This window comes from Musa acuminata, chromosome BXJ3-8 (assembly GCF_036884655.1).
Source record: "Musa acuminata AAA Group cultivar baxijiao chromosome BXJ3-8, Cavendish_Baxijiao_AAA, whole genome shotgun sequence".
In the NCBI taxonomy this organism is placed as follows: Eukaryota; Viridiplantae; Streptophyta; class Magnoliopsida; order Zingiberales; family Musaceae; genus Musa; species Musa acuminata.
The window spans coordinates 3,301,417-3,313,524 of NC_088356.1; the positions used below are offsets into that span (position 1 = coordinate 3,301,417).

The 12,108-nt window shown below is 38.9% G+C and overlaps 2 protein-coding genes across 3 annotated transcripts; both read left to right on the top strand.

Annotated features, from left to right (window-relative positions):
* Window positions 1-153: 153 nt before the first annotated feature.
* Window positions 154-6,257, top strand: LOC135645637 (4-hydroxy-3-methylbut-2-enyl diphosphate reductase, chloroplastic-like). The gene is made up of 10 exons (XM_065164230.1): window positions 154-492; window positions 613-809; window positions 1,307-1,486; window positions 1,569-1,700; window positions 1,784-1,858; window positions 1,934-2,039; window positions 2,121-2,215; window positions 3,433-3,618; window positions 3,735-3,821; window positions 5,924-6,257. The coding sequence occupies exons 1-10, from the start codon at window positions 249-251 to the stop codon at window positions 5,987-5,989; spliced, it is 1,368 nt and encodes a 455-aa protein (XP_065020302.1). The 5' UTR covers window positions 154-248; the 3' UTR covers window positions 5,990-6,257.
* A 642-nt stretch (window positions 6,258-6,899) lies between these two features.
* Window positions 6,900-11,744, top strand: LOC103993825 (putative pentatricopeptide repeat-containing protein At1g19290). 2 transcript variants are annotated; one of them, XM_065162248.1, is made up of 4 exons: window positions 6,900-10,110; window positions 10,186-10,263; window positions 10,375-10,659; window positions 11,374-11,744. In XM_065162248.1, exon 1 carries the CDS (start codon window positions 7,018-7,020, stop codon window positions 9,916-9,918), a length of 2,901 nt encoding a protein of 966 aa, XP_065018320.1. In that variant the 5' UTR covers window positions 6,900-7,017; the 3' UTR covers window positions 9,919-10,110; window positions 10,186-10,263; window positions 10,375-10,659; window positions 11,374-11,744. The 2 variants fall into 2 exon arrangements, with proteins under 2 accessions (XP_065018320.1, XP_065018318.1); XM_065162246.1 differs by having other exon boundaries at window positions 10,451-10,659; window positions 11,374-11,743.
* Window positions 11,745-12,108: the final 364 nt, after the last annotated feature.

Genomic DNA, 12,108 nt, shown 5'->3' on the forward strand with positions numbered 1-12,108 from the left:
TCGAATACTCCGCCGACCCGTTAACCCGCTCTCTGGAAAGCACCAAGTACGCTACTAGGCGACGAAACGGAGCCGATCGAAACCCGATAGCCAGAGAAAAAGGAGGAAGCAATAAAACGTTTAGGAAAAGCCCCAGAAATTTCGAGGTGGCAGGCGAGCGGATAAATGGCCAACGAGTGACGCGCGACATTCCGCACCCGACTCTGTTCGGCGCATCGGCCGCATCTTCCTCTTCCTCTCTTCTTGCGATGGCGATCTCGGTGCAGTTCGCGCGGCTCTTCCCGGGCTTCGTTGTTCCCTCCAGAGTCCGATACGCGACTGGCGCTAGGCCGTCGCTCATCGTCCGCTGTGACGGCGGAGGCGGCGCCGCCATCGAACAGGACTTCGACAAGAAGGCCTTTCGCCATAGCCTCACCCGAAGTGAGAACTACAACCGCCGCGGGTTCGGCCACAAGGAGGAGACCCTTGAGCTCATGAATCAGGAGTATACCAGTAAGACACGATTTTGCTGGAATTTCGCCTGAATCGGCGTCTGCTCGGTCGCGGGCACAGAAGCAGGGGTTTGTTATGTGCTTCTTATTTTTAATAGGGATTAGTGTTTTGGGACTGCAGGCGATGTGATTAAGACGCTGAAGGAGAACAACAATGAGTACACATGGGGCAACGTGACGGTGAAGCTGGCGGAGGCGTACGGGTTCTGCTGGGGTGTGGAGCGGGCTGTCCAGATTGCTTACGAGGCGAGGAAGCAGTTTCCTGAAGAGAGGATATGGATTACTAACGAAATCATCCACAATCCGACGGTCAACAAGGTTTGGAATGGATGCAAGTTGATAACTCGTTCATAGATTCAAGCTCCGTTGTTGGAATTCCTGTGTTTCAAACAGTACCTCATAGTTCATATTATTGTTACCATGCTTTAATCTTTCATAACTAACATAGGAGTTGCAACTTGGAAGAATTATGAAGTCCAATCTAAAATCCCTTTGCTCATGCTCATGGAAAAAGAAAAAGAAAACAAATTTCTGGAAATATAAAATATGGCAACTCCTCTGCCTTCAATTCAGTCCTCAACAAATTATGGTGGTTTTAAAACCCAGAAGTAACATGCATCACGATCTACAATTGACATATCGGTAAAATGAAATCTTGATTCATTATAAACTTGTTACTTTTGCAGTCTTAGAAAATCTTGACAAGCTAACTATTAGTGTTACAGTCAAAAAGGCGTTTGACATATGCTTCTGTGTTAATTGTGTTTTCTGAAAACTTTATCTTGAGATGAAAATACCCTGTTCTAATGCTGCAGAGGTTGGAAGAGATGGAAGTCCAAAACATCCCTGTTGATGATGGCGAAAAACAATTTGATGTTGTTGATAAGGGTGATGTCGTAATTTTGCCTGCTTTTGGAGCTGCTGTTGATGAGATGTTTACCTTGAGTCAAAAGAAGATCCAGATAGTGGATACCACTTGTCCATGGGTTTCGAAGGTAATTTCCTCTTAGCAGAGAATAAGAGAATATAAATTTTCAATATGTTCTGCATATATAATATGTCTTACTTTCCACAAAGGTCTGGAACACTGTTGAGAAGCACAAGAAGGGGGATTATACTTCAATAATCCATGGTAAATATTCACACGAAGAAACAATTGCAACTGCCTCATTTGCAGGAAAATACATTATTGTGAAGAACATGACTGAGGTACCAATTCCGTTAGCTGATTATCATTATGATATAAATTGTATCTATAAATACGGTATTGAATATAACAACTGCCAAAACAGGCAATATATGTATGTGATTACATTCTTGGTGGGAAGCTAGATGGGTCTAGCTCAACAAAAGAAGAGTTTCTCCAGGTATGTTGTGCTCCTTTCAGATTATTTACATGAACAGTAGGCCAATTTAATGATATGTTCATGTGAATTTTACAGAAGTTCAAATATGCTGTTTCCCCAGGATTTGATCCTGATGTTGACTTAGTTAAAGTAGGCATTGCAAATCAGACTACAATGCTCAAAGGTGAAACGGAAGAGATTGGTGAGTTAGATGCATCTTATGCTTACTAATTCCTTCTACCTTTTCCTGTTTCCAGTCAGATATAATGCTTTGAGATTTCAGGTAAATTGGTTGAGAAGACCATGATGCGAAGATTTGGAATAGAGAACGTCAATGAGCACTTCATTAGCTTCAACACCATTTGTGATGCCACTCAGGTAACTTTACTAAAATCTCTCTCTCTCTCTCTCTCTCTCTCTCTCTGTGTGAGGGGTAACTTTCCTGAAATATGTTGTGCTGATGTGGTAGTTGCTCTAGCGATAAGGAACTTGTGCTAGATAATATTAACCGACTTTTTCCCAGATGCCTAGACAAAGGCTTCATTATGTTTTGCCAAGGAAGCTGGGTATGTGGCCTATAGTTTTCAAGTAAAGACAACTAATTGGTCAAATGAGCATGAGATACACATGTTATAGCCAGGATACAGCTTTGTTCTGTATGGATACAATATCCAGGAATGGCCATAGCTCAGATATTGTTCGACAACATTGTGCACCGATTTGGCTTGTTGCAGGCCTAGCTCCAGGGATATCCACTAGGTCTTGGATTGAGCATATGGTTTGTTGCAACTTCATATTTTTGGTAAGGTAAATGATGATAGGTTAGTTAATGTTAACAGTGTAAAAGATTTTTACTGTACTAAGTTAGTTCTGCCCCTTTTGAGTATACTTTTTTAGACTCTGATATCTCAGGAGCTTTCTGCAGAACCATTGTATATATATAATTAAATATTAAATAACATACATATTTATTTATGTACACAATAAAGTGGTGGGTTCTATGTTGATAAACATGTCACCAAAGTCTGTCATACCGAAGCGTACCGCCCGTACCGGACGGTATGTATCGATCCGACAGGTTATCGGTACGCGGATCATCCGGTACCACTATAGTGCTACAGCACTATACTGTAGCACTGCTACAGTGCTAGAATGTACCGAACAATTTTATACTTTTTTTCATATTGTAACAGTGCTACAGCAACCTGTAGCACTGCTACAATATGAAAAAAAGTATAAAATTATTCGGTACACTAGGGTGTACCGCTCGGTACGCCCTGATGTACCGCCTGGTACACCGGTATTGTACCGCACCGAGCCCGGGTCGAAACGCCGGTACGGTACGGTACGGCGAACCTTGCATGTCACTTTCTTTTTTCCTCTCAGTTTCTTGTTTTGATACTCAAGTATTCCTCATGTTGTTGGATTTTACATACCTCTTTTATAAGCAAGCTGCTATATATGATAAGTAGCTTTTTATGTGCTAAAGTAGATATGATAAGTACTGATACCTTTGGGTTTATACAAGAGACAATGCGTTCCTTTCTATCACTGATGTTGCCTCTGCCCCTTACAAATTGGCTTGCACTCATCAGGAAAGACAAGATGCTATGTACAAGCTGGTGGAAGAGAAACTTGATCTCATTCTGGTAGTTGGTGGATGGAACTCCAGTAATACTTCACATCTACAAGAGATTGCAGAGCTCAAGGGAATTCCATCTTATTGGATTGACAGCGAGCAGAGAATTGGACCAGGAAACAGAATAAGTTATAAGTTAAACGTAAGCTTTATGATTGCATGCTTTATTAGATCAATTCTACTGGATTCTTTATTTGTATTTTGTTAAGAAACTTCTTTCCTTGTTTTAGTTATGACATTGTCTATTTTTGTTAACAGCATGGAGAGCTTGTTGAGAAAGAAAATTGGCTGCCTCCTGGTCCAATAACAATTGGAGTGACCTCAGGTGCTTCTACTCCCGACAAGGTAAATTTGACGAACTTCATCAACACATGTAACATAGCCTGTGATTTAGCTGTTGAAGAGTTATTTGGTCGGACTAATTAGGAGAATTCCTGCATTGGAGTCTAACAGTGTTAGAGGTATATCAATTGCAACAAATTGCTCATTCTCATAAATTTTATTAAGTTTTGCAGTTTTCTTGCTATTTCTCCAACCTCCATTCAGGTATGCTGTTTTCTTTCCTCACTCTTGGCATTGTGCTGTAAGATGTGAGGTTTAAACAGCTCAGCCCATGAAATTCTGAAAGATGTAGGATTCTTAGTCAGCAACAATAGTACATGGGCCATTTAGGAATTGTCATCCTGCTAAGGGATCAACATTGTATATTATCTTCCCTGGCCTTTTGGTAAATAATGTATTTTAGGCATACTCAAGTGGTGATCTCTTTTAGTTTTATATGTGATGTAAACTTATGGGAGGAGCATTTTAAGTCTAGAAGGTCAAAAGTTCCCTAGACTAATAGTGATGATGCCTGAACTACAGTGAGTGAGAAAGTTTTGAGGGTTGACTAAAATGCTCCTGTGTTTTGTCTTGGTCGTGCTTCATATTCATATTCAACCATCTGATAGAAATTAAACACAATTGGAGGTTACTTTTCCATTTACCAGTATCAACAAAATATTAATTGCTATTGAAAAAGCAGTTTATGACAGTCCTATATGGTGACATAGATGTTAATTATTCTTGTTTGTGTTATTGGTTCTAGTCTATTGTCATGGTAATGCCTGGATGTATCTAATTAGGACAAGATAGGTTGCCCTTTTATATAGTTCTGGAAATGGGTTTCAACTTGTAGAGGTTATGCAAACCATGATCACTGAATTCTAGAATATTGCTTTTGTGAGTGAATTTTTTTTATACCATGTTCATCTACCTTGTCTAATGGGAAATATCCACTGAAATTGTGTTAGTAATTAATGTTTTTTACTTGGGATTTATTAAATATCTACAGGAAAATTGCCATATATATCTTTCACTAATGGTGGTACATTTGTAGTTTGATTGATTTACTCCATGACTACTTGATTTATTTTTCACTGGGTTTGTTGAGATTGGAAGATTTTAGCTTGAGATAGGCTCTGCATATTTAAGCTATAGGTCTAACATCTTTGGATTGTGGCTCTAACTAATGGGCTTACCTCCATTTGAGCTTTCGATTATTCATCCGTCTTATTTAAAGACATGCCGAAAAACTTTATTTTATTGATTGTTCTCAAATGTCATTGTTAGATCTGAGCAAATTCAATTATCTTATTAGATAATGAATCTCTTTGACTTCCGAATTTGGAGTTGCCTGGGACAATTTCAGCAATCTTGGAAAAACTTAACATTATTAGATTTGATACCATTAATTACTTGAATCATTAGATTAAATTATGGAGTAAAGAATTATACGATGCTGGAGAGGCACTTTTTGGCTGTTTCTTGGAGATTCTATTACTCTATCAGGAAGGGGCTTGTGAAAGTCAAAGCAACCTATCCCACATGATTTGAGCCACATATCAACTTGACAAGTGAACTTTAATGATCTGGGAACATCCTAATTAAGGAACTCCCAATAGTTTACTTGATCATAAAGTTGCAAATTCTTTGGATCCAAACAACCTTTGTATTTCTAGGTGTATCATAATTTTATTAATTTGCTACTAAAGATTCTATTTCTTGGTTAGGAACTTTATGCCTCCTGTAAATGGCTTCTGTCAGTTAGATGCAGATCATGCATAGATATGTTGTAGCAATAGGAAGAGAATAATGCTCTCCTGCAGTTAAAAATTCCATGAAAGGCCAGAATTTTGCTGGTTGGTTGGTGCAATATTGGCTATCAGAATTGAGGAAATCATATCATCCTGATTAAAATTCCAACACTTCTTGGTATTCCCTTCTTTTAGGGTGTTTTTTCTCTTCTGAGTTAAGATGCTCTTCATCTCCAGCTTTCAGCATTTCATAGGCCAATGACTCCGAGCTGTTCTCATTTAATTGCCTCCCCAAGTCTTACTATAGTATTAGAAAAACCTTAAAGGACATCCTCGAGTGCCTCTCTTAACATTTTCATGTGCCTCAAGCAGGTTGTGGAGGAAGCACTGATCAAAGTATTCAACATTAAAAGTGAAGAAGCCCTGCAGTTGGCGTAGCTCGAGGCACGACAAGAAGTTGATTATATCAGACTTTGCAAAACCTCGATTTATAATGAAGTTGATGTGTGTCTATGTTGATCAATGACACTGGTAATTGCTGAGACTTTTACCAGTCGACTTCCAAGTAACCAGCAAGTTCTAGTGGTAGAAGAAGTTTACATGCTTGTTGAATGAAGTCGAGGCAATGGCAGCATATGCTTCATGCTGAATTATAATCACATGTTTCACCCCAGTACTTTGATCTATATGATTTTTTGCCTTTGAATTGTGGATTTGTTCCATGAAGATGTTGTAGTGGTGTTAATGGAGTAACTTTCATTCATAATTGCTGTAGAAGTCGACTATGAATTTTCTCGATATCAAAATTAGATAATACTCGGATATAAATTCGACTGGTATGTATAAGTTGAAATTTTGAATCCTCCATTCATAGTAAAAGGTCTTTATTTTGATAAGTTGATTCGATTCATCAATATTTGACTAAATATTGTACAATTTTTTGCACCATTCTATTGTGAAAATCATTAATATTAATTCTTTTCGGATGTATCAACTTGAAGACAAAATATACTTAATAACTTGAATCATTATGATAATTTTATTCGAAAGATTGATGCTTAGTTCAATTATGGCTCGATCAAATCACAATCGACTTTTAATTTAGTCGAACCAATTAAAATGTGATTTAATCGTCACCTTAATTGTTTCTGATTCAATTATCCTTAATTCCTTTAAACTCGAGCTATCTTTGGCTATTTTAAGTTTGACGCTAAACATATCTACCCAAGATCAACCGAGGCGGGGTCCACTGGTTCGTGCGGTCTCGGCAGCGTCGCCGAGAAACAAGCATTTCTCGTAGACCTCCGTCATTTGTTTGGTTTGGCCGAGCGGGTCGAAAACCCTCCAAATAATTCGTGTGTTTAAGAAGCGGTTGAGCCACGACGCGAGCCAGAAAGCTAAAAACGCCGAGCAGAACATCTCCATCCCTCGCCTCCACCTCCTAAAACCCTAATCGATGCCCCTCCATGATCAAGCACTCCCTTCTCCCTCGTCTACCCTTCGCCCGTCCCTCTCGATCTCTCGCTCGCCGCTGGCCGATCGACTCCGCCCCTGCCGTCCTCCAGTGGCGAGCCAACAGCCACACCGGCATCAGTCGAACCGAGCTCGTCGATCGGATATGCCGTATCCTCACCCTCCAGCGCTTCCACGCCATACCCAAGCTCCCCTTCGACTTCTCCGACAGCATCCTCGACGACGTCCTCGTGAGGCTCCGTCTCGATCCCGATGCTTGCCTGGGATTCTTTAGGATCGCACTGAGGCAGCAGTACTTCAGGCCCAATGTCGAATCTTACTGCAGAATCGTCCACATCTTGTCTCGAGCGCGCATGTTCGATGACGCGAGAGCATTCTTGAAGGATCTGGTGGCGATGACGAGCTCCGCTAGCTCAAAGACGTCGGTCTCTTTTGTATTCGATACGCTAGTTAAGGTTTACAAGGAGTTCTCGTTCTCACCGACGGTATTCGACATGCTCTTGAAGGTTTACGCGGAGGGTGGATTGAAAAAGGAGGCCCTTTTCTTGTTTGACAATATGGGCAAGTGTGGATGTAAGCCTAGTCTGAGGTCTTGCAACAGTCTCTTGAGTACTTTGGTAAGAGGTGGGGAGAGCGACACGGCAGCTCTTGTATATGAACAGATGGTTAGGACTGGGACTGGGATTCTGCCTGATGTTTTCACGGTGTCCATAATGGTTAACGCTTACTGCAAGGACGGAAATCTACAGAAGGCTTCGAATTTTGTAATGCAGATGGAAAGGAATGGCTTCGAAGTTAATCTTGTGACTTACCATTCACTGATAAATGGGTATTGCAGTTTGGGCCAGACAGAAGCTGCCTTAAAGGTGTTTGATCTGATGTCTCAAAGAGGCATCGTTCCGAATGTCATTTCATATACTTTGTTGATTAAGGGTTACTGCAAGGAAGGTAAGGTACGAGAAGCTGAGAAAATACTGGAGGACATGAAAGAGATGCATGGTTTAGGTGCTGACGAAGTTGCTTACGGTGTGCTGATTAATGCTTTTTGTCAGACAGGGAAAATGGATGATGCAATTAGGATCAGGAATAAAATGTTGAGTATGGGGCTAAAAGAGAACTTATTTATATGTAACACAATGATCAATGGGTATTGCAAGTTGGGAAGAATTGGTGAAGCAGAGAAATTGATTAATGATATGGAACTTGGGTACCCGAAACCAGATTCCTACAGTTATAATGCCCTGTTAGATGGTTATTGCAAGAAGGGTCTTATGAGGAACGCCTTTAAGATTTGTGATAGGATGATTATGAAAGGAATCAGAGTAACAGTTCTTACCTATAACACACTCTTCAAAGGCTTTTGTCTGGCAGGCGCCATGGACGATGCCCTTAACTTGTGGTTTCTAATGCTGAAAAGGGGTGTAGCACCAAACGAGATTAGCTGCAGTACACTATTGGATGGGTTCTTCAAATCAGGCAATTTTGAACAAGCCTTAAAGCTTTGGAATGATATGCTAGCTAGGGGTTTTACGAAGAACCAAATAATATTCAACACAGTGATAAATGGCTTTTGTAAAGCAGGGAAGATTGATGAAGCCAAGAAGATTATTCAAAAGATGAAAGACTGTGGATGTTTACCCGATAGCATTACATACAGAACACTGATTGATGGTTATTGTAGAGTTGGTGATATGGGGAAGGCTTTTAAGGTCAGGGATGAGATGGAAACTTTAGGATTTTCTCCTTCCATTGAAATGTATAATTCTCTCATTTCTGGAAACTTTGTGGCTAACACTTCTGACAGGGTTGATGATCTTCTAAAGGATGTGCATGAGAAAGGATTGGTTCCCAACATAGCCACTTATGGGGCTCTGATTGCTGGCTGGTGTAAAGAAGGAATGATGGATAAGGCTTTTGATGCTTATCTTGAAATGGTTGGTAAGGGCTTACCACCAAATATATTCATATGCAGTGCCCTTGTCAGTGGACTTTATAGACAAGGTAAGATTGATGAGGCAAATGTCCTATTGGCAAAAATTGTGGACAGTAGAATGCTTCCAGATTTTGAAGCTTCTGATAAGTTGCTGAATCATGATGCAAAAAGTACCTATATGCACAGAATCACAGATCTCTTTACTGAGTATGCAAACGAAAATCTGCAGCCTAACAATGTCATTTGTAATGTCATTATCTGTGGACTTTGCAGGTCAGGAAAGGTTTTGGAAGCGAAACAGTTTTACTCAAACTTGTTGCAGAGGGGGTTAATCCCTGACCATTTTACTTACTGTTCTCTTATTCATGGCTATTCATCAGCTGGCAGCGTAGATGAAGCTTTTGAGTTAAGGGATGAAATGCTCAGAAAGGGTCTTGTTCCAAATATTGTGACGTACAATGCCCTCATAAATGGTCTTTGCAAGTCTGGAAACTTAGATAGAGCAGTTAATCTTTTCAACAAGCTGCAGTCGAAAGGTTTAGCTCCTAATGTTATTACTTATAATACATTGATCGATGGATACTGCAAAGTTGGTGAACTAACGGAAGCTTTTAAGTTTAAACAGAAAATGATAGAGGCAGGAATTTGTCCTAATGTTGTTACATATTCTACATTAATCAATGGTCTGTGTTGCCAAGGGGAGATGGAAGCATCCATCAAGCTTCTAGATCAAATGATTGAGAGTGGTGTAGACCCTGATTATGTGACATATAGTACACTGATCCATGGTTATATCAAACGTGGGGAAACGCAGCAGGTTACAAAACTATATGAAGAGATGCATATTCGTGGGCTTTTACCAGTGTTTGCTTTCAGAGAAAACACGAGTCCAGCATCTGTAACTGTAAACAAAATGCAGCTCGACTGCTCTAGACCATTGGAATGTATCGACACATTTTGAAATTATCTCATCTGTTGGAAGGATGAAGCCAAGCTTGCTCCAGATTCTGCATCTGCAATAGTCGGAAGGTGCTGCCTCATGCTATTCAGATCCGGAATTACAGCTGCAACATAACAAGTGCAAATGTGCTAAAACATTCATTTCATGTTCTTAAAATGTTTTATTCTGTTCCATGACCTTCAGTTGAGCCAGGTACATAGTCATTGTTAGTTTGTTCTCTTCATCCGGATCACCGTTTTAAGCTCATTTTGATTCTTTTGGTTTCAGGAGACTTTGGGTTCACTCTTTTTTAAATGCGTACAGAGCCCATAGTATAATGGTTGCATTGGTCCTAAAAATTATGAGGTACTCCACCGAGTTAATTGTTTGCACGTGTTGCATATACTGGTGTATTATTCATTCCTTTTCTTGTTGCAATTTTTATAAGCGATGCAGCTAGAATTTCTTTGTTTTCAGTGTAAAATTATTTCACTCAAGACAAGGAGTTGGTAGTGCACAGACAATATGATGAAATTATATATACTCCCTTCAGGGATTTTGGAGCTGGAAGCTTACATGGCTTGTAGTATGAGTGAAACATTTTGGTGTATCTCCATATCTTGGGACTCCATCTCTGAACTTTCTTGTTCTTGCTGCTACTTGAAGCATCACAATAGATTGATAGAGCCATCAGGGACAGTTAACCCTGCGATGAATGTGGTATCCAAAGAATTCAATATATTTGACTTCATTTTACTGGAGGTATGTACAGCATTCACTGGTGCACGCTTAATTTGTTTCATCTTGCTTTCTGAATTAAAAAGGTTATTCATGCTAAGTGTTGTAGTTTGTTCATATCATGCTGTAGAACATTGTTTACCTAGGAGAATTTGTTGATTCCATTTGTTTGATTGCATGATACAGACCTGGTTAACTCTTTTGCTTTATTATTGGTTCTATATTTTAGAATGCTTTCTTGCTCTTCTTCCCAGCAGCTTCTTTTTCATGGAGCAGATAGTAGGGGGGGGACACAAGAAGAGGGTAGACGATTAGTAAAGAGAAGAAATCAGTGTTACCTAGGCCATCCAGCCTAACAAATTAGCCCCTTTACACTAACAAAAGTTTACTACAATGAATTGGAAACCAACTATATATAAGCCAATAATATGTAGGAAGGTCCTCGTCGGTTGGTTTCCAATTCATTATATATATAAAGCCAGCCCTTAAAAATTTGGACCCTATGCAGTGTTTTTGTTTTGTGTGCACTGATATGATAGGAAGGTCGTCCGTCGGCATCTAATTCATTATATTATATATATAAGCCAGCCCTAAAAAAAAGTTGGACCCTATGCAGCGTTCTTGTTTTCAAGTCCAGTTGATAAGCAGCAAAATGGAAATTTTTTACTGAAATTACTTGTTTTGAATTAAATTCGTTTACTGAAATTCCAAATAACAGAGTTTTTTTTTTGTTTGCAGGTCTCAGGAGGTTTGGAGACGAGGTATTGAGGTCCCTACTTATGATCTGATGAAGCAAAATTACTGCAACAGGAAAAAGAGAAAAGAAATCGACCTGCTTCTTGTTTCTTCTACACTGAATTTATATTCATTCGAGTCTCGCTATCCGAACACAGCTCAGTTACAGTACATGCTGATCAGGATGCATACTTGCGGAAGTGATCTGATTCTTGCAACTACAGTTTGGTACATACATACGGACAAATGGATCGGGAGAATTATGAGGGAAGACTGTTGGATGATGGTTGAAGGAAGGTTTAAGAATTCCTTTGTAATTATCGATAATTTTCTATTAATATAGATTAATTATTATAAACAATATATTGTTTTATTTAAATTATTAACTTTTTTAATATAGGATTATCTAGAAAATGATGAAAATTATTTTTTTTAATCATGTGGACAAGTTAAAAATTTTACCAATCAATTAAATTATTAATTAATTTATTAATACAATTTTTAGAGAGTAAATAATTTAAAATTTATTTTTAAGTATGAATCATAAAAAATAAATAGTATATTTTATTTTTAAAAATAAAATTTAAATTATTTATTTATTTTTCGGAAAGAGTTTATATTTTTTATAAGAAGGGGTTTCTCCTTCCTCATTGAGTGTAGATATTGAAGAGATTACCCGGGAGGATATTTGAGGAGAGATAAGATCTATTATTATTTTTAATTAATTTTGATTTATAT

What these genes read in the sequence shown, in the direction of transcription:
- LOC135645637 (XM_065164230.1), top strand. Translation starts at nt 249, where the DNA reads ATGGCGATCTCGGTGCAGTTCGCGCGGCTCTTCCCGGGCTTCGTTGTT. An exon ending in CTTGTCCATGGGTTTCGAAG is followed by an intron (nt 1,487 to 1,568) that starts GTAATTTCCTCT and finishes CTTTCCACAAAG; the next exon opens with GTCTGGAACACTGTTGAGAA. An exon ending in GAATAAGTTATAAGTTAAAC is followed by an intron (nt 3,619 to 3,734) that starts GTAAGCTTTATG and finishes TTTTGTTAACAG; the next exon opens with CATGGAGAGCTTGTTGAGAA.
- LOC103993825 (XM_065162248.1), top strand. Translation starts at nt 7,018, where the DNA reads ATGATCAAGCACTCCCTTCTCCCTCGTCTACCCTTCGCCCGTCCCTCT.